Here is a 23,625-nt window from a genome sequence, read left to right as displayed (position 1 = left end):
GAGACAGCGTTTCACCATGTTGGCCAGGCTGGTCTTGAACTCCTGACCTCAAGTGATCCACCCGCCTTGGCCTCCCAAAGTGTTGGGATTATAGGCGTGAGCCACAATGCCCAGCCGATCTTTATGTAACTTTTAAAAGCTTGCTGTGTCGTTTGGTTTTATTTGTTTTTAGGAACTAGAACTTTGACTACACAACATATTTACAGTGTTAATAGCAGAATAGGCTATTACAGGAAGTTTTTATTTATTTATAATTTATACCAGTTACTACTTCTAGAAAGGATTTGAGCAGCTTACTACAAATATATACAGTGAAGCTATTAAAATATAAATAAGTAAAAAATTATGTAACAAGAAAAAGTAAATGTATAGGTTGCCTCGGCTAATGTGGTTATTGTAATTTAATTTGGAAACATGGAATTTAATGCAAAAAGGGAAAGATAAATTGTACAATTTTCATTCTGGTAAAAGAAAGCCTAGTAGTTTGTCGAGAGAAACCTTTTTTCCTAGTATTAAATTCTAAAGATGTTCTAAGAGAAAATTGTTATAAACATCCTGATATAAAGATATGTACCGTCGGGCGCGGTGGCTCATGCCTGTAATCCCAGCACTTTGGGAGGCCGAGGCTGGTGCATCACTGAGGTCGGGAGTTTGAGACCAGCCTAACCAACATGGAGAAACCCCGTCTCTACTAAAAATACAAATTTAGCCGGGCATGGTGGTGCGTGCTTGTAATCCCAGCTACTCGGGAGACTGAGGCAAGAGAATCACTTGAAACTGGAAGGCGGAGGTTGCAGTGAGCCAAGATCGTGCCATTGCACTCCAGCTTGGGCAACAAGAGCAAAACTCCACCTTAAAAGTAAAAAATAGGCCGGGCCTTATGGCTCACACCTGTAATCCCAGCACTTTGGGAGGCCGAGGCAGGCGGATCACCTGAGGTCAGGAGTTCGAGACTAGCCTGACCAACATGGAGAAACCCCATCTCTACTAAAAATACAAAAAAATCAGCTGAGTGAGGTGGTGCATGCCTGTAATCCCAGCTACTCGGGAGGCTGAGGCAGGAGAATCACTTGAACCCAGGAGGCAGAGGTTGTCGTAAGCCGAGATCGTGCCATTGCACTCCAGCCTGGGCAACAAGAGTGAAACTCATCTCAAAAAAATAAAAAATAAAGACTTACTAGGGCTGGGGACAGTGGCTCACACCTGTAATCCCAGCACTTTGGGAGGCCTAGGTGAGAGGATTGCTTGCACCCAATAGTTCGATATCAGCCTGGGCAGTGAAGCAGGATCTTATCTCTATTAAAGATAAATTTAGTGGCTGGGCGCGGTGGTTCATGCTTGTAATTCCAGCACTTTGGGAGGCTGAGGCAGGCGGATCACCTGAGGTCAAGAGTTCGAGACCAGCTTGACCAACATGGAGAAACTCTGTCTCTACTAAAAATACAAAGTTAGCTGGATGTGGTGGCACATGCCTGTAATCCCAGCTACTCGGGAGGCTGAGGCAGGAGAATCACTTGAACCCGGGAGGTGGAGGTTGTGGTGAGCCGAGATCGCGAGCCATTGCACTCCAGCCTGGGCAACAAAAGTGAAACTCCGTCTCAAAAAAAAAAAAAAAAAAAAAAATTACGTAGGTGTGGTGGCATGTGCTTGTAGTCCCAATAACTCCAGAGGCTGAGGGAGGAGGATTGCTTGAGCCTGGGAGATTGAGGCTGCAGTGAACTGTGATTATTCCACTGTACTCCAGCCTGGGCAACAGAGTGAGACCCTGTTTCAATAAATAGATAGGTAGGTAGATAGATATGTACTAAATGTTTTCAACAGCTTCTTTAAATAAAAGGAAAAAATGTTCTTCAAATACCTTTACAAAATAAAATAAAAAATAAACAGGGCAGTGATGCATGCCTATAGTACCCAGCTACTTCTGAGGCTGAGGTACAGCCAAGGAGTTTTGAGGCTGCCATGAGCTTCGCTCACACCACTGCACTCCAACCTGGGCGGTGAAAAAGTGAGACCCCTTTTCTTTGTTTTTTTTCTTTTTTGAGACAGAGTTTTGCTCTTGTTGCCCAGGCTGTAGCGCAATGGTACCATCTTGGCTCACTGCAACCTCCGCCTCCCAGGTTCAAGCTATTCTCCTGCCTCAGCTTCCTGAGTAGCTGGGATTACAGGCGCCTGCCGCCATGCCCAGCTGATTTTTGTGCTTTTAGTAGAGACGGAGTTTCACCATGTTGGCCAGGCTGGTCTTGAACTCCTGACCTCAAGTGATCCACCCACCTTGGCCTCCCAAAGTGCTGGGATTACAGGCATGTGCCACTGTGCCTGGCCAGATAGTAGTTAAAACATTTGGGGAGCGTGACTGAGTCTGTTTAGCCATATTGGAGATTGAAAATCTGATATGTCAGGAGACTACTCTTGTATAGTCCGATTCTTGGATTGGGTTAGAATACAGAAAGAAGCTTTTTTTTTTTTTTTGACATGGAGTCTCGCTCTGTCACTGAGGCTGGAGCGTAATGGTGTGATCTTGGCTCACTGCGACCTCCGCCTCCGAGGTTCAAGCAATTCTCCTGCCTCAGCCTTCTGAGTAGCTGGGATTACAGGCATGTGCCACCACGCCCGGCTAATTTTTGTATTTTTAGCAGAGATGGCATTTCACCATGTTGGCCAGGCTAGTCTCGAACTCCTGACCTCAAATGATCTGTCCGCCTCCGCCTCCCAAAGGGCTGGGATTACAGGCATGAGCTATTGCGCCCGACCTGCTTTTCTAATATATGATTCATTTTGAACTTCCACAGCATGGCCCATGGTTAACTTTTATCCATAGAGTCAAAAATCAAGAATAAATAGTGACTACATACAGACACACACACACAGCAATTCTTAAATTTTGGGGGGCCATTTTATCAGTATATCCATTGTCAGCAGCACAGTGTTCGGTCCGAAAACCTGCTTGGTCTTCATGGAAAGTATTGGACTGAGAGATGCAAAATGTGATATAAGGAGGACTTTTTCATAGCATCTGAAAAGGGGATCTCTAGCTACAAAAATTTATTTTTGGGTACATATTTATTCTTTAAATTATAATTCACACTTTAAAATGTAATTCAGAAGAAAATGTTATTTTTTAAATAGCTACTTGTTTCAAATTTGTTTTTGTATAACAAACTGTGCTAATATTGAATTAATTAATAAATTAATTTAGACAGTGTCTTGCTCTGTCGCCCAGGTTGGAGTGCAGTGGTGCAATCTTGGCTCACCGCAACCTGTGCCTCCCAGGTTCAAGCAATTCTCATGCCTCAGCCTCCTAAGTAGCTGGGACTACAGGCATGCGCCACCATGGCTGGCTAATTCTAGTATGGAATTTAAAAGACTGCATTTCTGTTTAATTCTAACAAATGTACTGAATAAAGTATTAGTATATGAGAGGTAAGGGAACTACTGACTGCAACATAGGGGCAGAATGAAATAAATGGAAAAGTGAGGAATCAGTAGAGTAATTTTATGGAGCAAAGGAAAAAAAAGGTATGCCCTTTTACTCAGAAAAGCAGACGGATATTAAGAAATGAATTAATGCATCCAGCTCCATGGTCTCATTTGACCTTGTCCTTGAAAGATGTGAACTTGTAATAGGTTGAGAAGGGAGATTGGGCTTCTAGGAACCCATGTGTATAGTGTAGGAAGGTGGTGGCTAGTGGAGAAGAGGGCTTAGAGTTGGGCAAGGAAAGCTGAAACCGGGGAAGTAGGTTGGATTTTGGAGGCCCTTGAACTTTTAGGTTATGCTCTGAGGCTGTGGCAACCAACTGAAGGTTTTTAAGGAGAGGCAATGGCATGGACTGATCATTTTTTTAGGAATATAATCCTGGCTGTTTTCTATAGAAAAGGGATGTTACAAACACAGACCAACCAAAAAACTAGTATTATTTCATTCTTGTTTATCACTTTACTGAAAGATCAATTTGAGTCTTCTCCTTAGATTCCTTATAATCCGAAGTGCCTTTGAGGGCAAGTGGGAATTCTACAAGATCAAAATTAAGCAATTGGGCAAAAATTGAGAAAAATTCAAATGAATTAGACCTAAATGTTTTATTGTCTCTTTAATGTTAGTGAATGCTTCTGGAATTTTTGCTCCATTCCACTTTCCTAACACTTCTAATTGTATGTCACAAGGAAAAGTGGTCAGCAGAACAGTTTAGAACTCAGGCTGTGTAAGTGATTTAGAGTATGTATGGTTACCTTTTCTACCTTTCTGCTCTGGCTTTCAAAACTTGGAAGATGTATTTTTTTGCTAATTATTAAGAAATGTTGTTTTCCTATAACTTCTTAAAAATACTCTATAGGCCAGGTGTGGTGGCTCACGCCTGTAATCCCAGCACTTTGGGAGGCTGAGGCGGGTGGGTCACGAGGTCAGGAGTTCGAGACCAACCTGGCCAACATAGTGAAACTCTGTCTCTACTAAAAATACAAAAATTAGCCAGGTGTGGTGGCACACACCTGTAGTCCCAGCTACTCTGGAGGCTGAGGCAGGAGAATCGCTTGAACCTGGGAGGCAGAGGTTGCAGTAAGCTGAGATGGCTATTGCACTCCATCTAGCCTGGGTGACAGAGTAAGACTCTTTCTCAAAAACAAAACAAAACAAAACAACAAAACAAAAAACACGTCTGTAAAATTATTGTTTCTCGCTGGATTTTAAACTTGATTTCAGACTTACATAATTTTTCTTTAAAGGAGCAGGGAGTTTTGAAACTAAATCTTTGATGGATGTCTATTATAATGGATACTGTTTATAGTAGTAGAGAAGTGACAGAATAACTCTCTGTAGTCCACTTAACTGTAGCTTTGAATGACTGGATAAAATTTTCACTAAATTTTGAAGATGGTTGCAAGGTGTTTATTTTATTTTATTTTTTTTGTTTTTAGACGGAGTCTTGCTCTGTCAACAGGCTGGAGTGCAGTGGTGCGATCTTGGCTCACTGCAGCCTCTGCCTCCCGGGTTTAAGCAATTATCCTGCTTCAGCTTCCGGAGTAGCTGGGACTACAGTCACGTGCCACCACACCAGCTAATTTTTGTATTTCTAGTAGAGATGGGGTTTCACCATGTTGGCCAGGATGGTCTTGATCTCTTGACCTCATGATCTGCCCGCCTCAGCCTCCCAAAGTGCTGGGATTACAGGCGTGAGCCACTGCGCCCGGCCTGAAGTTTTTACCATGAGACAGTAAAATCAGAAAAAATATTTAGGTTTAGGTTGTTTTGGGAAAGTAATTAAATATAAACTTCTAAAAAGGATAGATGTTATTAGCACACGACAATGCCCGGCTAATTTTTGTGTTTTTTTGTAGAAATAGGGTTTCATATGTTGCCTAGGCTGGTCTTGAACTCCTGAGCTCAAGCCATCTGCCTGCCTTGGCCTCTGAAAGTGCCAGAATTACAGCAGGTGTGAGCCAGAGTGTACAGCCCTGACCATGGTTTTTGTTTGTTTGTTTGAGATGGAGTCTTGCTCTGTTTACCAGGCTGGAGTGCAGTAGTGCGATATCCCAGCTCACTGCAACCTCCGCCTCCTGGGTTTAAGCGGTTCTCCTGCCTCAGCCTCCCGAGTAGCTGGGTTTACAGGTGCGTTTCACCACGCCTGGCTGATTTTTTGTATTTTTAGTAGAGATGGGGTTTCACCATGTTAGCCAGGATGGTCTTGATTTCCTGACCTTGTGATCCACCCGCCTCAGCCTCCCAAAGTGTTGGGATTACAAGTGTGAGCCGCCGCGCCCAGCCTGTTTTGTGTGTGTGTTTTTTGAGATGTTGTTGGCTCTGTTGTCCAAACTGGAGTGCAGTGATGGAATCATGGCTAATTGCAGCCTCCAACTCCTGGGCTCAAGTGATGTATCCACCTCAGCCTCTCAAGTAGCTGGGATTACCCGTGTGCATGCCGCCACACCCAGCTAATTTAAACAAAAATGTTTTTTGGTAGAGAGTGTCTCAATATGTTGCCCAGGCTGGTCTTGAACTTCTGGCCTTGAGCGATTCTTTCACTTCAGCCTCTCAAAGTGTTGGGATTATAGGCGTGAGGTACCATGCCTGGCCCCAATTTATGTTTTTTATTTAATGCTGTTTAAATGTTAGTTTGTTGACATCCAGTTAAATAGGAATTCAACCAAAAAAAGTAACTATTGTATTCAAGACCTATCCTGTGTTGTAGGGCAGCTGTCCCCATTCTTTTCAGCCCCAGGGACTGGTTTTGTGGAAGACAGTTTTTCCACAGACAGGATTGGGGTGATGGTCTCAGGATGAAACTGTTCCACCTCAGATCATCAGGCATTAGATTCTCATAAGGAGCGTGCAACCTAGATCCCTCAGATGCACGGTTCACAATAAGGTTTGCACTTGTATGAGACTCTGATGCCACCGCTGACCTCACAGGAGGAGGAGCTCAGGCAATAATGCTCGCTTGTCCACCGCTCAACTCCTGCTGTGTGGCTGGTTTTTAACAGGCCGCAGACCTGCGCCACTCTGTGGGGTTGAGGACCTCTCTTGTAGAGGATTCGAAACTTGACTAAGGCTGGCTGTGGTGGGACATGCCTGTGTAGTCCCAGCTACTTGAGGCTGAGGCTGCAGTGAGCTGAGATGGTTCCACTGCACTCCAGTCTGGGTGGACAGAGTGAGGCCTTGTCTTAAACAAACAGACAAAAAATTAGCCAGGCATGGTGGTGCATGCCTGTAGTTGCAGCTGCTTGGGAAACTGAGGCAAGAGAGTCGCTTGAGCCTGGGAGGTTGAGGCTGTAGTGAGCCATGATTCCCTTGACAGAGCAAGACCTTGTCTGAAAAAAACAACAAAACAATAAAAAAAGTAATTTATTCTGCCTTGGGTAAGGTCAGTGATTTGAAAAGTGTTAAATAGAGGAGCAATTGTATTTGGTTTTGGGGTGGAGAGAATCCATCAAGACTTTAGACAGGAGCAAGTGAGAAGGTCCTGGAAGAATAAATTGGAATTTAAAAAGAACAAGACGAAGGACACAGTGGGGAAAGGGAAAGCTGGAGCAAAAACACAGGGGCAGAAAAACTTGGGATGCATTCTGGAAGCCCTCTGGTGGGTGGTTGTAAAAGAATGTAGCTGGAAGGCGGTGTTCATGTGGGCTTGTAAAAATAGGTAGTTTATGTTGCAGAACACTTTGAATGCCATTGTGGGGAGTTCAGTCATTGCTTCGTAGACAGGAGGGGAACTTGGAGGATTTTGAAGTGGACAGTGATAGAAATAGATCTGTACTTCAGGAAGGTGAATCTTGGCAATATTATGTGGTACAGATGGGGCAGATGAAAAGGGATAATTCACCTAATTGGATAACTGGTAAAGATAATAAAAAATATTTTTAAAAAAGAAAATGGGGATATTGTGTGGTATGGATAGGGTAGGAGGAAGAGAGAGAAAGCTGGTTAAGAAGGCCTTGGGTGAGAAGTATTGAAAGCCTAAAAGGTAATGGTGGTGGTAGAAATGGAGAGATTGTATAGATATAAGCCATGTAATTTAGTGACTGATTAGATGGATAGACAAAGCAAGCTTTTAGCCTGTGTGAGAACAGCAGAATGGTGAGAACATTAAAAAGAAATAGAAAGGAGGCCAAAGAGCTGGTATTGTTTTGGGGATAGAGGTTTCGGCTTTAGTTGTGTGAGACTGAATGAAATGCTGGAAGGATAGCTAGGTAGAGGAGTCAAGTAGTCTATAGAAAAATGTATGTGTGTATGTTTGGGGACATTAGGTATTAGAGATGTTAATGTTTTGGTTCATAGTTACAAATACATAGTCCTTTATATCTAAAGCCCACCAAGGAGGTTTCAGCCTTTCTTGTCTTGTTTGTAACATTCAACACTTTGGTAGGTCCTAGGTAGAACACAAAAGAAAAAAGTTTTGTTTTGTTTTTTAAAATTTAAATATCGACAGTATTCAACAACTGTCAACATTTTGGCAATCTTGTTCTGTCATCCCCTAACAAATTCCTTAATATCACCCAGCCTATCTTCAGACTACCCTGATTATCTAAAAAATGTATTTTTAGGCCGAGTGTGGTGGTTCACACCTGTAATCCCAGCACTCGAAGGCCGAGGCTGGAAGATTGCATGAGTCCAGGAGTTCGAGACCAGCCTGGGCAACATAGTGAAACCCCGTCCCTACTAAAAATACAAAAAGCTAGCCAGGCATGGTGGCGTGTGCCTGTAATCCCAGCTACTTGGGAAGCTGAGGTGGGAGAATCACCTGAGCCCAGGAGGTCAAGGCTGCAGTGAGCTGAGATCATGCCACTGCACTCCCCAGCCTGGGCAACCAGAGCGAGACCCTGTCTCAAAAACAAACAAACAAACAAACAAAAAATACATTGTACTTGGTTGATAAATAATGCAAGTCTCTTTTTTTTTTTTTGAGATGAAGTCTCGCCCTCTCACCAGGCTGGAGTGCAGTGGTGCGATCTCAGCTCACTGCAACCTCTGCCTCCCGGATTCAAACAATTCTCCTGCCTCAGCCTTCCAAGTAGCTGGGATTACAGGTGCACGTCACCATGCCCAGCTAATTTTTGTGCTTTAGTAGGGACGGGGTTTCACCATGTTGACCAGGATGGTCTCGATTTCTTGACCTCGTGATCTACCCATCTCAGCCTCCCAAAGTGCCAGGATGACAGGCATGAGCCACCGTGCCTGGCCCACAAGCCCAGGGTTATAAAACCCTGTCTCCCCAATTATGCTATTTGTTTGAAGAAACTGGTTGATTTATTCTGTAGATTGTTTCATATACTGAATTTGCCTGTTTACATCTTTGATGTATCATCTAAGTTGCTTCTTTCCTCCCTGTATGTCTTCTAAACTGGTAGTCAGATCTAAAGCTTGATTTTATTCAGGGTTTGGTTTTTTAAAAAGTTTTTATTTTAAGGGGAGTGGGGCAAGAATACTTACTAAGCTGTGTATTTCCTTTGTTCGAGACCAGCCTGGCCAACATGTTGAAACCCCATCTCTACTAAAACCACAAAAATTAACCTGGTGTTGTGTTGGGCACCTGTAATCCCCAGCTACTCAGTAGGCTGAGGCAGGAGAATCGCTTGCACCCATGAGGTTGAGGCTGCAGTGAGCCAAGATCGTGCCACTGCACTTTAGCCTGGGTGACAAGAGCGAAACTTCATCTCAAAAAAAAAAAAAGAAAAAGAGTTGGGAAAAGGTAACATTCTATAATTCTTTCATTTCTTCTGCATTTATTAGCTAGAATTTTTCTGTAAAGAACTTACCCTCAGCCGGGTGCTGTGGCTCACACCTGTAATCCTAGCACTTTGGGAGACTGAGGTGGGCGGATCATCTGAGGTCAGGAGTTTGAGACCAGCCTGGCCCACATGGTGAAACCTGTCTCTACTAAAAATACAAAAATTACCCAGGTGTGGTGGTGGGCTTCTGTAATCCCAGCTACTCAGGAGGCTGAGGCAGGAGAATTGCTTGAATCCAAGAGAAGGAGGTTGCAGTGAGCCAAGATCATGCCACTGCACTCCATCCTGACCTGGGTGACAGAGTGAGACTCCATCTCAAAAAAAAGAAAAGAAAAAAAAAAGAACTTACTTTCATTGACTATTTGGTTATCCTGGAATATTTTATACAGACTATATAGACTAGATGTATGCTTAGTTCTGTTTTATTTGCTGTTTTCAGGATAATGCATTTTTTTCCCTCTGTAACCATTGATCTATTAATGAAGTTTTTAAAAAAAAGTATCGTAAGCTTATGAATTTATATATTTGATTTTTAAAAATAAATTTGCAGTATTTTTTACATGTTAGGAACAAGAGAACGTTCTTGCTATTGGAAGTGACGTTGAAAGTCATGCTTTAGAGGGGTTGATCTTGCAACAGGGTTAAGCAGTGGTTTAAAGCAGTGCTTCTTAGCTGGGTATTTGTAGCATAATCTTTGAAAATTAACCCAAATCAACAAATCCATGTCTGGGGCCTAGCTAGACTGAGAGAGTCTAGACTCCTTTGTTTTTCAAAAGACCCCCGTGTCATTCTGTTTCATACAACTCTGTTTAAGGACTATTGGATCAAAGACTAAAAGCTCAAAGAACAGTCCAGCTATTCCGAGTATCCTGGGTATGTGGTAGTAAGGACATGGATTGAGGTAATGTCAGTGGGAATGAGAGGAAGGGAGGCATAGAATAAAGCAACTTTGTATCTTAGAAGTTTCCATATGGTATTTTGTGAATAATGTTGGTAATAATACAAGGTTTCAAAGAGTAGTGACAAAGATGACTCCAACATTTATGGTATCGGGGCCTGGGAGAATACTGTTGATAGGGAAGATTGGCGGAGATTGCTAGTTTAGGGGAGAAGATAATGGTTTTTTGGACATGAGGAGAGTTAAGATGATGGCTGTATTTCAAAGGGAACTCAGGGAGGTTGCAATGTGTTTTATGTCTTGCTTTTTCTGAATGTATCATTCATTCTCTTGGCATAGTACTCAACTAGTGAATATAAGTCATGCTACATTGATTGGGAAGGTTAATAAATGCTAAGTTTTCATTTGATACATGTGATCATAAAAATATTTGATATTTAAATAAAGAACCATCAGTTTAATATAAAATAAAATGGCAAACAGACTAGAAAAAACATTGTAGCAAATAGAAAAAGATTAATATAAAAATATGTAAACATTTAAAAAAACAAAAAAATCAGTAAACTAGGCAAAGGACTTAAACAGATAATTCTCACAACTGGGAAATGTATTTCATTCATTTCATCAACATTTACTGAGTTCTTGTGTCAGGTACTGTTGTAAGTGCTAGCAAACGAGACAGGAGATCTCTGAGCATTCTGGTGGTAGAGTGAGAGACAGACAGTATGAGATATGGACAATAGATGTGCTCCAAAAAACAAGAATTTCACATAGTGATGATGCTATTAAGAAAATTAGGGGCCAGACGGCCGGGTGCGGTGGCTCACGCCTGTAATCCCAGCACTTTGGGAGGCTGAGGCGGGTGGATCACGAGGTCAGGAGATCGAGACCATCCTGGCTAACATGGTGAAACCCCGTCTCTACTAAAAAAAAAATACAAAAATTAGCCAGGCGCGGTGGTGGGCACCTGTAGTCCCAGCTACTCAGGAGGCTGAGGCAGGAGAGTGGCATGAACCTGCGAGGCGGAGTTTGCAGTGAGCCGAGATCGTGCCACTGCACTCCAGCCTGGGCGATGGAGCGAGACTCCATCTCAAAAAAAAAAAAAAAAAAAAGAAAATTAGGGGCCAGACGTGGTGGCTCATACCTGTAATCCCAGCACTTTGGGAGGCTGCTGAGGCAGGAGTTTGAGAACAGACTGGGCAACATAACAAGACTTTGTCTCTACAAATAAAATAAAATCTTAGTTGGGTGTGTTGGTGTGTGCCTGTAGTCACAGCTATTTGGGAGGCTGAGGTGGGAGGATCACTTGAGCCCAGGAGTTCAAGGTTACAGTGAGCTATGATTGTGCCACTGTATGGTAGCCTGGACGGGTAGGGCATTGAGGTAGAGAGTGACTTTGGTTTTTATTTTATTTATTTATCCTTTTCTTGGGAACACATCGGTTATAGTGTTGTGTAGTTGGAGGTTAGCATTCCTAATTATCTGGAAAAAATATTGGTCAGATTTAAGTTCTGTTGTGGTTCCTGATAATTGGATTCGTAATTACTTTTCTTTTTTAGATTTTTCCTTTGTTTGGTTATTCTTGAAAAAGATTTTATGTTGGATAGAGTGTAGAGTTTTTCATGACTAGAAAAATTGGTTGTTTCTTTTCTTTTTTTTTTTTTGAGACAGAGTCTCACTCTGTGACCCAGGCTAGAGTGCAGTGGCGCTATCTCAGCTCACTGCAACCTCCACCTCCTGGGTTCAAGTGATTCTCCTGCCTCAGCCTCCCAAATAGCTGGGATTACAGGTGCGTGCCACCACGCCTGCTTAATTTTTGTATTTTTAGTAGAGACGAGGTTTCACCATGTTGGCTAGGCTGGTCTTGAACTCCTGACCTCAAGTGATCCACCCACCTCGGCCTCCCAAAGTGCTGGGATTACAGGTGTGAGCCACCGCACCCGGCCGGTTGTTTCTTACAGAAGTTACTTACTTGGATTCTTTTCACACAGTAGTGTTGGCTTTGTTCTGTTGGGAGGGAAACTATTCCTCTAAAAAATGTTCACATTTTTCCTGTTACTTCATTCAGTAGTGAAATGTAATGATTTGACTCTGCCATGAGTCAGTGGCATATCTGAGGGATCTCTGAAGTTAAAGGAAATTGGCCAGGTGCAGTGGCTCACGCTTGTTATCCCAGCATTTGGGGAGACCGAGGCAGGTGAATCTGAGGTGAGGAGTTTGAGACCAGCCTGGTTGACATGGTGAAATCCCGTCTCTACTAAAAATACAAAAATTAGCTGGGCGTGGTGGTGTACGCCAGTAATCCCAGGTACTCAGGAGGCTGAGGCAGGAGCATTGTTGAATCCGGGAGGCAGAGGTTGCAGTGAGCCGAGGTCATGCCATTGCACTCCAGCCTGGGCGACAAGAGCAAAACTCCGTCTTAAAAAAACACAAAACAAAAGAAAACCCAGAAGTTAAAGGACGTCACTGCATAGTTAAAGGAATTGACTAGAAAGTGTCTTTGTCCTTTGCTGTTTAATTACACAATATATACATCATGTAACCAAATGTTTCACACTATAATTAATGTATAGAGAGTTCAGTGCACTTTCTTTTTTTTTTTTTTTGAGATGGTGTCTTGCTTTGTTGCCCGGGCTGGAGTGCAGTGGTGGGATCTCAGGTTCATTGCAGCCTCCACCTTCTGGGTTCAAGCGATTCTCCTGCCTCAGCCTCCCTAGTAGCAGGGATCACAGGCGCACACCACCATGCCTGGCTAATTTTTGTATTTTTAGTAGAGATAGGGTTTTACCATGTTGGCCAGGCTGGTCTCAAACTCCTGACCTCAAGTGATTCGCCCAGCTTGGCTTCCCAAAGTGCTGGGATTACAAGCATGAGCCACCATGCCTGGCCCAGTGCACCTCTTTAAAGAGAAGTAGTAAGTGGTTTGCACGTGGAAAGTTATCTGTTTAAGGAACTTCTTTAGCAAATAAACATTTTGTGTTTTTCATTTATTATTGAAGATCGATCCAGAAACACACACACACAGAGATACCTGTTACTTTGTAGTCACGTTTTTTATTAATAAATAGGGACTTTTTAGGTATAAGAAGGAGATAATAGAAAAGGAAAACAAATTTTAGTTTTTAATTTTCTATTTAATAATTTACTGTTGGGAATATAAGATTTGTAGGGGAGGCCAGGCACAGTGGTGTGTGCCTGTAGTCTGAGCTACTTGGGAGACTGAGACAGGAGGATCACTTGAACCCTGGAGTTCAAAACCAACATAACAAGACCCCATCTCTTAAAAAACAAAACAAAACAAAAGATTTGCACAGGAGAAAAGGGATGAATATCGTTTTTATAAATGGAAACAGAAATAGAACTAAGATACTAGTTCTTATGCTTAAGTTAGCCAGTTCTTGCTTTAATTCTAACTACCTCATACGGAATTTTTTTCTTTTCAAAGGAAACTTGGCTATAACTTCAAAAGAAGATTTGATTCTTTATTTCTGGACTGCATATATATATAACAAGGCCATTAAAATGTCGGGAGCCTCAGTGAAGGTGGCTGTCCGGGTAAGGCCCTTCAATTCTCGAGAGACCAGCAAGGAATCCAAATGCATCATTCAGATGCAAGGCAACTCGACCAGTGAGTACATGTTGTTTTCTCTCAGCTGTGTATCTTACTTTCCTTTCTTCCTTTCCCTGTTGTCTTGCTGTGTTCAGAATAGATGAACATTTGTATATTAACACTTTGAACTTTGCTATTCTGAATGATCCATTGAATGTATTCCCTTCTGTGGTATTTGCTATGGTATATTTAAATATGGACTATTTATTTTACCCTGTAAAATTGAGAAACCCTGAATAACTGAACTAATTTAGCAAGTGTTTATGCTTATTAAATTGAAATTTTAATGATAATAAAGGTATAAACAGTGCTTTTTGCCAAGTCTTAATGTGAAATATACCTATCGAGGCTGCAAGATTCATTGTTTTTCTTTCTAGATTTTAAATAATACTTGATTTTGCCAAGATGATCTTAGAACTTTTCAGTGATTCTTTGAGTTGAACAATGGATATAATACATAGTAAACTTATACATTATTACTAAAGTTATCAGTAATTGCTTCATAGTTTGTTTCTCTATAGAATTGCTTAGGTGAAAAATGACTTAAGTTGTTTCTTTTATACCTGCACTACCAAATTTCTTGGTATGGTTCCATAGGCAAATTATCAATTAAAATAGAGGTAGCCTCTACTGTCTTTAAATCTGTAATTTTGTGATACAGAAGAATCATCACTCTTTCAGGCACAAGTTACTGCTGAAGTACACATTCTAACCTCATTAGCTTGTGCTCCATTTGCCAATGTTCTGTGTAGAGGAGTCTACTGGTGGAAATGTTTGTTCCACCAAAATCTAGCTAGATATTGCAGCCCACATTTCAGGTAGTTCACATACAACTTTGAATGCTCCACTGCTTATACTCTTCTCTGAACTTGACAGATAAGGGCTTGCAACAATCTTTTTTTAAAAAAACATTTGAAGGCCGGGTGTGGTGGCTAATGCCTGTAATCCCAGCACTTTGGGAGGCCAGGGCAGGAGGATTACTTGAGTCTAGGAGTTGAGGCTGCAGTGAGCTGTATTCAGGTCACTGCATTCCAGATTTGGCAATAGAGCAAGACCCTGCTTCAAAAAAAGGGTCTATTTTTGAGATCTCATATATATATTTAAAAAAACTTAAAAGTAGAAGGCTAAACAGCTGTACCATTGTAGTTCACTCTTCTATGTCAACATTGCCAACAGTTCTGTGAATTATATCCAATGAAAAATTGTCAAAGAAAAAGAGATGCAGAAGTCAACATTGAATTGAATACTTTAAATCAGTGAACTTTATGATATATAAATTGTATCTCAATAAAGGTTTTTTTTTTTTTTTTTTTTTTTGAGATGGAGTCTCACTCTGTTGCCAAGGCTGGAGTGCAGTGGCATGATCTCAGGTGCCCGCCACCACACCCGGCTAATTTTTGTATTTTTAGTAGAGACAGGGTTTCACCATGTTGGCCAGGCTGGTCTCAAACTCCTGACCTCAGGTGATCCACCCGCCTTGGGCTCACAAAGTGCTGGGATTACAGGCATGAACCACTGCGCCTGGCCAAGTTTTGGTTTCCTCAACTATAAACTGGAGGTAATATTACATATTTTACTTATATATATGGCTACCAAAGAGGGTTGTTTTCAGCACAATGCTGAATGCCTAGTGGCTTTTCCACCATACTTTGTCCAAAACCTTTCTAGAGAATAGGCTGACTGGCTCTGCTCTGCCTTGAGTATCCTTTCCATCCCTTCTATCAGATTTGCAAGTTTGCTGTAATGTTAGGCTGTAGGGATCACAGAGTTATACCATGGGACCCTGGCCTTAAGGAACTTTTTTTTTTTTTTTTGAGATAGAATCTCACTCTGTCATCCAGGCTGGAGTGCAGTGGTATGATCTCTGCTCACTGCAACCTCTATCTCCTGGGTTCAAGCGATTCTCCTGCCTCAGCGTCTTGAGTAGCTGGAATTACAGGCACCCACCACCATGCCTGGCTAATTTTTATGTTTTTAGTAGAGATGGAGTTTCACCATGTTGGCCAGGCTCATCGCAAACTCCTGACTTCGAGTGATCCACCTGCTTTGGCCTCCCAGAGTGCTGGGATTATGGGCGTGAGCTGCCGCGCCTGGCTGTTTTTTTTTTGTTTTTTGTTTTTTGTTTTTTTTTGAGACAGGGTCTCACTCTGTCACGCAGGCTGGAGTGCAGTGGTGCATTCATGGCTCACTGCAGCCTTGACCTTCCAGGCTCAATCAATCCTCCTGTCTCAGCCTCCCAAGTAGCTGGGGCTACAGGCATGTGCCACTATGCCCGGCTAGTTTTTTTCTATTTTCTGTACATACGGGGACTCGCTATATTGTGTAGGCTGGTCTTGAATTCCTGGGCTCGAGTGATCCTCACCTTGGCCTCCCAAAGTGTTGGGATTGCAGGTATGAGCCACTGTACCCAGCCTCCCTTAAAGAGTTTTTAAAATTTATGGTTGGAGAGACTAGACATACTAAAATATTTTTTTTTCTTTTTTTTTTTTTGAGACGGAGTCTTGCTCTGTTACCCAGGCTGAAGTGCAGTGGCGTGGTCTCTGGGAGACCAGTGGCTGGTCTCCCGCTCCTGATCTGAAACTTCCGCCTCTTGGGTTCAAGTGATTCTTCTGCCTCAGCCTCCTGAGTAGCTGGAATTACAGACACCTGTCACCACGCCTGGCTAATTTTTGTATTTTTAGTAGAGATGGGGTTTCACCATGTTGGCCAGGCTGGTCTTGAACTCCTGACCTCAGGTCATCCGCCTGCCTCAGCCTCCCAAAGTGCTGGGATTACAGGCGTGAGCCACCATGCTCGGCCAAAATAATTTCAATACAGGATAAAAAGTGATCAAAGTGGTAATTGCCATAACAAAGAATTATTATTTTATTTTATTTTTTGAAACAGGATCTCACTCTTGTTACCCAGGCTGGAGTACAGTGGCACCATCTCAGCTCACTGCAACTTCTGCCTCCTGGGCTCAAGTGATCCTCCCACCTCAGCCTCCCTAGTAGTTGGGACCACAGGTGTGCAGCACTATGCCCGGCAAGTTTTTGTAGTTTTAGTAGAGATGGGGTCTCACCATGTTGCCCAGGCTGGTCTCCCACTCCTGAGCTCAAGCAGTCCACCTGCGTTGGCCTCCCAGAGTGCTGGGATTATGGGCATGAGCCGCTGAACCCAGCCAAAAAAAAAGGATTATTAAAAAGTATAGGCCAGGTGCAGTGGCCCATGCCTGTAATTCCTGCACTTTGGGAGGCCGAGGTGGGTGGATCACCTGTCAGGAGTTCGAGACCAGCCTGACCAACATGATGAAACCTCGTCTCTACTAAAAATACAAAAAAATTAGCTGGGTGTGGTGGAGTGTGCCTGTAATCCCAGCTACTCAGGAGGCTGAGGCAGGAGAATCACTTGAACCCAGGAGGTGGAGGTTGCAGTGAGCCGAGATCACACCACTGCACTCCAGCCTGGGCAACAAGACCAAAACACTGTCTCAAAAAAAAAAAAAGCGTAAATGTGAGTTTGGCAGAAAGCAAATATAAGGATTTATTGATGATATTCCATTTAAGCTGGACCTTGGGATGTAAGATTTAAACTAAACATATAGTATATTTGGGCCGGGCACGGTGGCTCAAGCCTCTAATCCCAGCACTTTGAGAGGCTGAGGCGGATGGATCACGAGGTCAGAAGTTTTGAGACCAGCCTGGCCAATATGGTGAAACCCCATCTCTACTAAAAATACAAAAATTAGCCGGACATGGTGATGCGCGCCTGTAGTCCCAGCTACTCAGGAGGCTGAGGCAGAAGAATCGCTTAAACCCTGGAGGCAGAGGTTGCAGTGAGCTGAGATCATGCCACTGCACTCCAGCCTGAGTGGCAGAGCAAGACTCCATCTCAAAAAAAAAAACAAAAAACCCATATAGTATATTTGGGAAAAATTTCAGAATTGTAGCTTATTACAGCTTATTAGTGGCAGTGTTAGGACTAGATAATGGTACTCCTACCCTCAGCTGATTATAACACATTGTTTCCCTGCATGTACAATTTCGGCAGGAGTAATTTGTGACTTTTAAATTAGCATTAGTCTACTGAAACAAAAATCCTCAGTAGGTTAATCAGCCTTGCAAAAATGCGGGTTAGTTTTCTAGCTAAATATTTTGTCCTGGCTCAGAGATTTACAGTCAGTTTGGTTCCTTTGAAAGGTATCTGTTCTTGGAAGGCAATTAATCATATGAGAACCATTATATCTATTGTATGAGGAACTTTTTTCTGTAGAATATTTGCATTTTCCATTTTCTACTTGTTTTCTGTTTCTGTTTTCAGCCTTCTATGGCAATTTCTTAGTAATTTGACTAATATGTATGCCAAATAATTTTTAAGTGAGAGATTTTTAACATTTGTGTGAAAGATGATATGTTTAGAAAGTATCATTGGCTTGTTTTTTTTTTTTAAACACCATTGGGCTTAGATTGGAAGTGGGCATGCATTTTGAACATAGACTTGTTGGAAATGAATATGCTGTACACATGTGTTAACTGCATTAAAAAGGCTGCTTTGCTGGCAAGCTGGCCTGGACTGCTGCTCACAAGGATTATAACTGATTGCAGATGGAATGCACTAGAATGTTTCTGCCATAAACTCTCTTATGAAAAAGTAGAAGAGTATGAAGACTACTTTAGGGAATGTGCTAAATCTGAAAACTGAGAAGTCGCTATTTTATTTAAGCACTTTCTGGTCTTGGAGGAAATATTTTCCATGGCACAAATAAATGTTACTGCCTTGACATTTTGGAGTCCCAAGCAAATGCAAATGGCTCTGTTCAATAATATCCCATTATATTCCAAGTTCTCCCACTTTAGAAGCATTTCTTATTGTCTTAATTACTTGGTAAAAAGGGAAATGAGCCAAAGTGAATGATCTAACCGCTTACATTTATGGTTAGGTTATTTGTGTAAACCTGGAGACATTAAACCTGTATAAATGTACTCAAAAACAGGAAGTTGATAAAATTGGTTTTCACTTATAATATGAGGTACACTCCATCAAGTGACTGAACTGTGATATTTTACTTTATTTTTACCCACAAATTGTCTCTTGCCCTTTGGTGAATTTCGTTCATATATTTAACAACCTTCCTTTGCCAGGACCTTTTCTTCCCCAGTGCCCAATCTTGGTTGGGATAGAAGTAGCCCTGACTTTTTTTTCCTGTTTATTACTCATATTATATGTCTTATAGGCTTTTTCATTCACATATACATTTCTAAACCAAATGCCGCACAGTATAACTGATACAAATAATGATTTCATGTCCACTATTGAAAATTTGGGGCTGGGTGCAGTGACTCAATGCTTGTAATCCCAGTACTTTGGAAGGCTGAGGCAGGCGGATTGCTTGAGTCCAGGAGTTTGAGACCAGCCTGGGCAACATGGCGAAACCCTGTCTCTACAAAAAATACAAAAAAGCTAGCTGGGTGTGGTGGTGCGCACCTGTAGTCCTAGCTACTAGGGAGGCTGAGGTGGGAGGATCACTTGAGCCCTGGAGGTCAAGGCTGCAGTGAGCCATGATCACGCCACTGTGCTCTAGCCTGGGCAATGGAGTGAGACACTGTTTCAGGAAACAAGAAAGAAAGAAAATTTGGGATGGAGGAAGGGCAAAATGGAGATTTTGGAAAGGAAGAGTTTAGAAAGTAACGCATTTAGGCTGGACACATTGGCTCACGCCTATAGTCCTAGCACTTTGGGAGGCCAAGTTGGGTGGGTCCCCTCAGGTCAGGATTTCGAGACTAGCCTGGGCAACATGGTGAAATCTCATCTTACTAAAAATACAAAAATTAGCCAGGTATGGTGGTGGGCACCTGTAATCCCAGCTACTGGGGAGGCTGAGGCAGGAGAATCACTTGAACCTGGGAGACGGAGGTTGTAGTGAACTGAGATGGAGCCATTGCACTCCATCCTGGGCGACAAGAGCAGAACTTCGTCTCAAAAAAAAAAAACAATACAGAAAGTAATGCATTTAGGCCAGGTGTGGTGACTCATGCCTGTAATCTCAGCACTTTGGGAGCCTGAGATGCGCAGATTGCTTGAGCTCAGGAGTTTGAGACCAGCCTGGGCAACATGGCAAAACCCTGTCTCTACCAAAAATACAAAAAATTAGCTGAGCATGGTGGTGCGCGCCTGTGGTTGCAGCTACTCAGGAGCCTGAGGTGGGAAGATTTCTTGAGCCCGGGAGGTGGAGGTTGCAGTGAGGCAAGCTTGTGTCACTGCACTCCAGCCTGGGTGAGACAGTGAGACCCCATCCAAAAAAACAAAACAAAACAAAACAAAACACCAAAAGAAAGTAATGGATTTAAATTTGTATACTTTTTCTAGTATAAATTACTATAACCACATGAAAATAAGTGTAAATGCATATAAATTATGAACATTGTGAATAATAAACGAGAAAGAAAAGTCATCTGTATTCTTACCTCCTTAACCACAGCGTACTGCTGCTTTTGATGGATTTTTTTTGGTACTTTTTTCTTTCAGTTTTTTTGTTTTTGGTTTTTTTGAGACAGGGTCTCACTCTATCACCCATGCTGCAGTGCAGTGGTGCAATCTTGGCTCACTGTAGCTTCCCCCTCCCTGGTTGAAGCAGTGCTCCCACCTCAGCCTCTCTAGTAGCTGGGACCACAGTCGTGTGCCACCACAACTGGCTAATTTTCATATTTTTTGTAGAGAGAGTTTCTACAAAATACCATGTTGCCCATGCTGGTCCCAACTCTTGGGCTCAAGTGATCTGCCCGTTCTTTCAGTTTTGATGAATACGGACACAAGCAAAATTATTTCCAATGTCACCACACAGAGAGAACTACCATTAACATCTGGATCTGTATTCCTCTAATCTTTTCCTTGCACTTTACACATATTAAGATTTTTATGTAATTGGATTATATGTACTGTTTTTTAGTTTGCTTTTTCTATCTTCTAATTTTTTTATTCTATTGCTGCTGAACAAATTATTTTCTAATATTTTTAATGTTACTATTTTTCTATACAACTTTTGAAATTTTGTAATATGGGTATATTACAACTAGTTTTGTTGGTTTTTTTAAAAGTGTAATTATATGCTTTAATATTCAGGACCAACATTGGAACACAAATGTGTTCCTAGATATTGAACTGTTTTCATTTTTATTTTTTATTTTATTTTATTATTATTATTTTTTTGAGACGGAGTCTTACTCTGTCGCCCAGGCTAGAGTGCAGTGGCACAGTCTCGGCTCACTGCAACCTCTGCCTCCCAGCTTCAAGGGATTCTCCTGCCTCAGACTCCTGAGTAGCGAGGACTACAGGTGCCCACCACCATGCCTGGCTAATTTTTTTTGAGACGGAGTCTTGCTCTGTCACCCAGACTGGAGTGCAGTGGCGCAATCTTGGCTCACTGCAAGCTCTGCCTCCCAGGTTCATGCCATTCTCCTGCCTCAGCCTCCCGAGTAGCTGGGACTACAAGCACCTGCCACCATGCCTGGCTAATTTTTTTGTATTTTTAGTAGAGATGGGGTTTCACCGTGTTAGCCAGGATGGTCTTGGTCTCCTGACCTCGTGATCGGCCCGCCTCGGCCTCCCAAAGTGTTGGGATTACAGGAATGAGCCACCATGCCCAGCCGCTAATTTTTGTATTTTTGGCAGAGACGGGGTTTCCGCATATTGGCCAGGCTAGTCTTGAACTCCTGACCTTGTGATCCGCCCGCCTCAGCCTCCCAAAGTGCTGGGATTATAGGCGTGAGCCACCACACCCTGCCGAACCTTATTTATTTATTTATTTATTTATTTATTTATGAGGTGGAGTCTCACTTTGTTGCCCGGGCTGGAGTGCAGTGGTGCGATCTCAGCTCACTGCAACCTCTGCCTCCTGGGTTCAAGTGATTCTCCTGCCTCAGCCTCCCAAGTAGCTGGGACTACAGGTGGGTGCCACCATACCTGGCTAATTTTGTATGTTTAGTAGAGGCGGGGTTTCACCATGTTGGCCAGTCTGGTCTCAAACTCCTGACCTCAAGTAATCCGCCTGTCTTGTCCTCCCAAAGTGCTGGGATTAAAGCCATGAGCCACCACACCCGGCCTGAACCATTTTTAATTCCATAGTGATCTAGCAGTGCCATCGTAAATAGCACTCAGAGTGCAGAAAGGGGATTGCATAGAGTTGGATGGCTAGAAGATGTTATGGAAATTACCTTAAATATTGTTTTCTTCTTGTGATATATCCATTACTTTCAATAACATGAAAAATCAATATAAGAATGGACTGAATGGATTTAAGAATTTATGGGTAGTTCTTTTTTTTTTTTTTTTTTTTTGGTAGAGACAGGGTTCTAACTTTGTTGCCCAGGCTGGTCTTGAATTCCTGGCCCCAAGTAATCCTCCTACCTTGGCCTCCTAAAATGCTGGTATTACAAGTGTGAACCACCACACCTGGCCCTCATTTCTTAAATATTCCTCAAGAACATGATTTCAGTAGCTGCTTAATATTCTATTCTATTTATGAACCATACTTCATTTATATTCATCCTCTGTTATCAGACACTTGAGCCTTAGGTTCTTCATTTATTGAGTGGAAATGTTGCTGATGCCTTCCCAGTCTGCTCTCTCAGGTTGTGAGGATCAAATGAAATCATGTATACTATATAGCATACTATTTGAAAAATTATGTAAGTTGTTTTTGTGTTTAGTTTTTTTTGTGTGTGTGAGACGAGGTCTTGCTCTGTTGCGCAGACTGAATACAGTGGCACAATCATGGCCCACTGCAGTCTCAACCTCCTGGGGCCAAGTGATCCGCCTACCTCACACCCCTAGTAGCTGGGACTACAGCCACCACACCCAGCTAATTTTTAATTTTTTTGGAGAGGTGGAGTCTCACCATATTGCCCAGGCTGGTCTTGAACTCCTGGGCTGAGGGGATCCTCCTGCCTCAGCCTCCCAAAGTGCTAGGATTACACGCATAAGCCACCATGCCAAGCCTGTGGTTAGTTTTAGTGTCTAAATTTTCAGTGGGAATATAAGTTTAAAGGCAGAAATAATTGAACCTATCACTAAGTTGGAGGCAGTTTTTGCTATTGTGTATTTGGAGTTTCTTTTTATTACATGATATAATTTAATAAGCTTCTTTACCTAAATAAATATTTTTCACATCAAAATGGCTAAGAGAAATACTGGAAAAAATCATCTTGGTGGAAACGTCCTCTTTCTTTGTGCTTTGCATGTTGTTGTTGTAGTCTTTGAGATTGTCATAATTAAAATCCAAAGTAAACTTTGTGCTGCCTTTATATATGCATTTGTTGGTTTCTCATAGAAGAAAGCAGCCATGCCCAATGTTTTTTTTTTAATGCCTTCTTTGCAACTCTCAAGAGGTGTTTTGGAGTTCATTTTTAAAAGTCTAGCCAATATCGTGGTGGTGATTGTTTTTGGTAGTTGCCTAGCGAAGTGCGAAGTGGTGTAATGGCAGCTAGCAAAGTCTGGAATGCAGTTCACAAGACCGTGAAAGGGATGCTACCTCTGTCTCTATGTCAGACAAAGGAGGCATTCATAGTTCAGTTTTCAGTGGCACCTGTTTATCAAGGAATGTGCATCGTATAGGTGAAAGCTGTTCTTAGTTGTGTTGTTTAGGGATGAATGCCTTGTACATACATACAGGTGATAAGAATAAGAAATACGAAGTTAGGTTTTTGAGAGCACCTATAGGAAATTAGGTTTTTGTTATTCAGTAAGCCTAGGTGTCAAAGCTTTCAGAGAGATTTTAGTATTGTCTTAGATAAATAATCAAAGCAGTGTGATGACTATTAGGAAAGCACCGAGAAAGGGCGTCTAAATACAGTCATGCGTTGAGAAATGTGTCGGTAGGTGATTTTGTTGTGCAAACAGCATAGAGTGTACTTAAACAAACCTA

At 42.2% G+C, this 23,625-nt stretch overlaps 1 protein-coding gene across 18 annotated transcripts in view; it reads left to right on the top strand.

The window, feature by feature from the left end:
- Nucleotides 1-23,625, top strand: part of KIF1B (kinesin family member 1B) — a 174,083-nt gene that overhangs the window by 8,083 nt on the left and 142,375 nt on the right. For all 18 annotated transcript variants that reach the window (XM_054439955.2, XM_054439961.2, XM_054439910.2 and 15 more), the window contains one exon: nt 13,563-13,745. In XM_054439955.2, the coding sequence (XP_054295930.1) occupies nt 13,640-13,745 (106 nt within the window). In that variant the 5' untranslated portion in view covers nt 13,563-13,639. The remainder of the gene's footprint in view (nt 1-13,562; nt 13,746-23,625) is intronic.

The sequence above is a fragment of the Pongo pygmaeus genome, chromosome 1 (genome assembly GCF_028885625.2).
Source record: "Pongo pygmaeus isolate AG05252 chromosome 1, NHGRI_mPonPyg2-v2.0_pri, whole genome shotgun sequence".
Lineage (NCBI taxonomy): Eukaryota > Metazoa > Chordata > Mammalia > Primates > Hominidae > Pongo > Pongo pygmaeus.
Note: the sequence above shows the minus strand (reverse complement) of the source record. Positions and strands in the feature narration are given on the sequence as shown.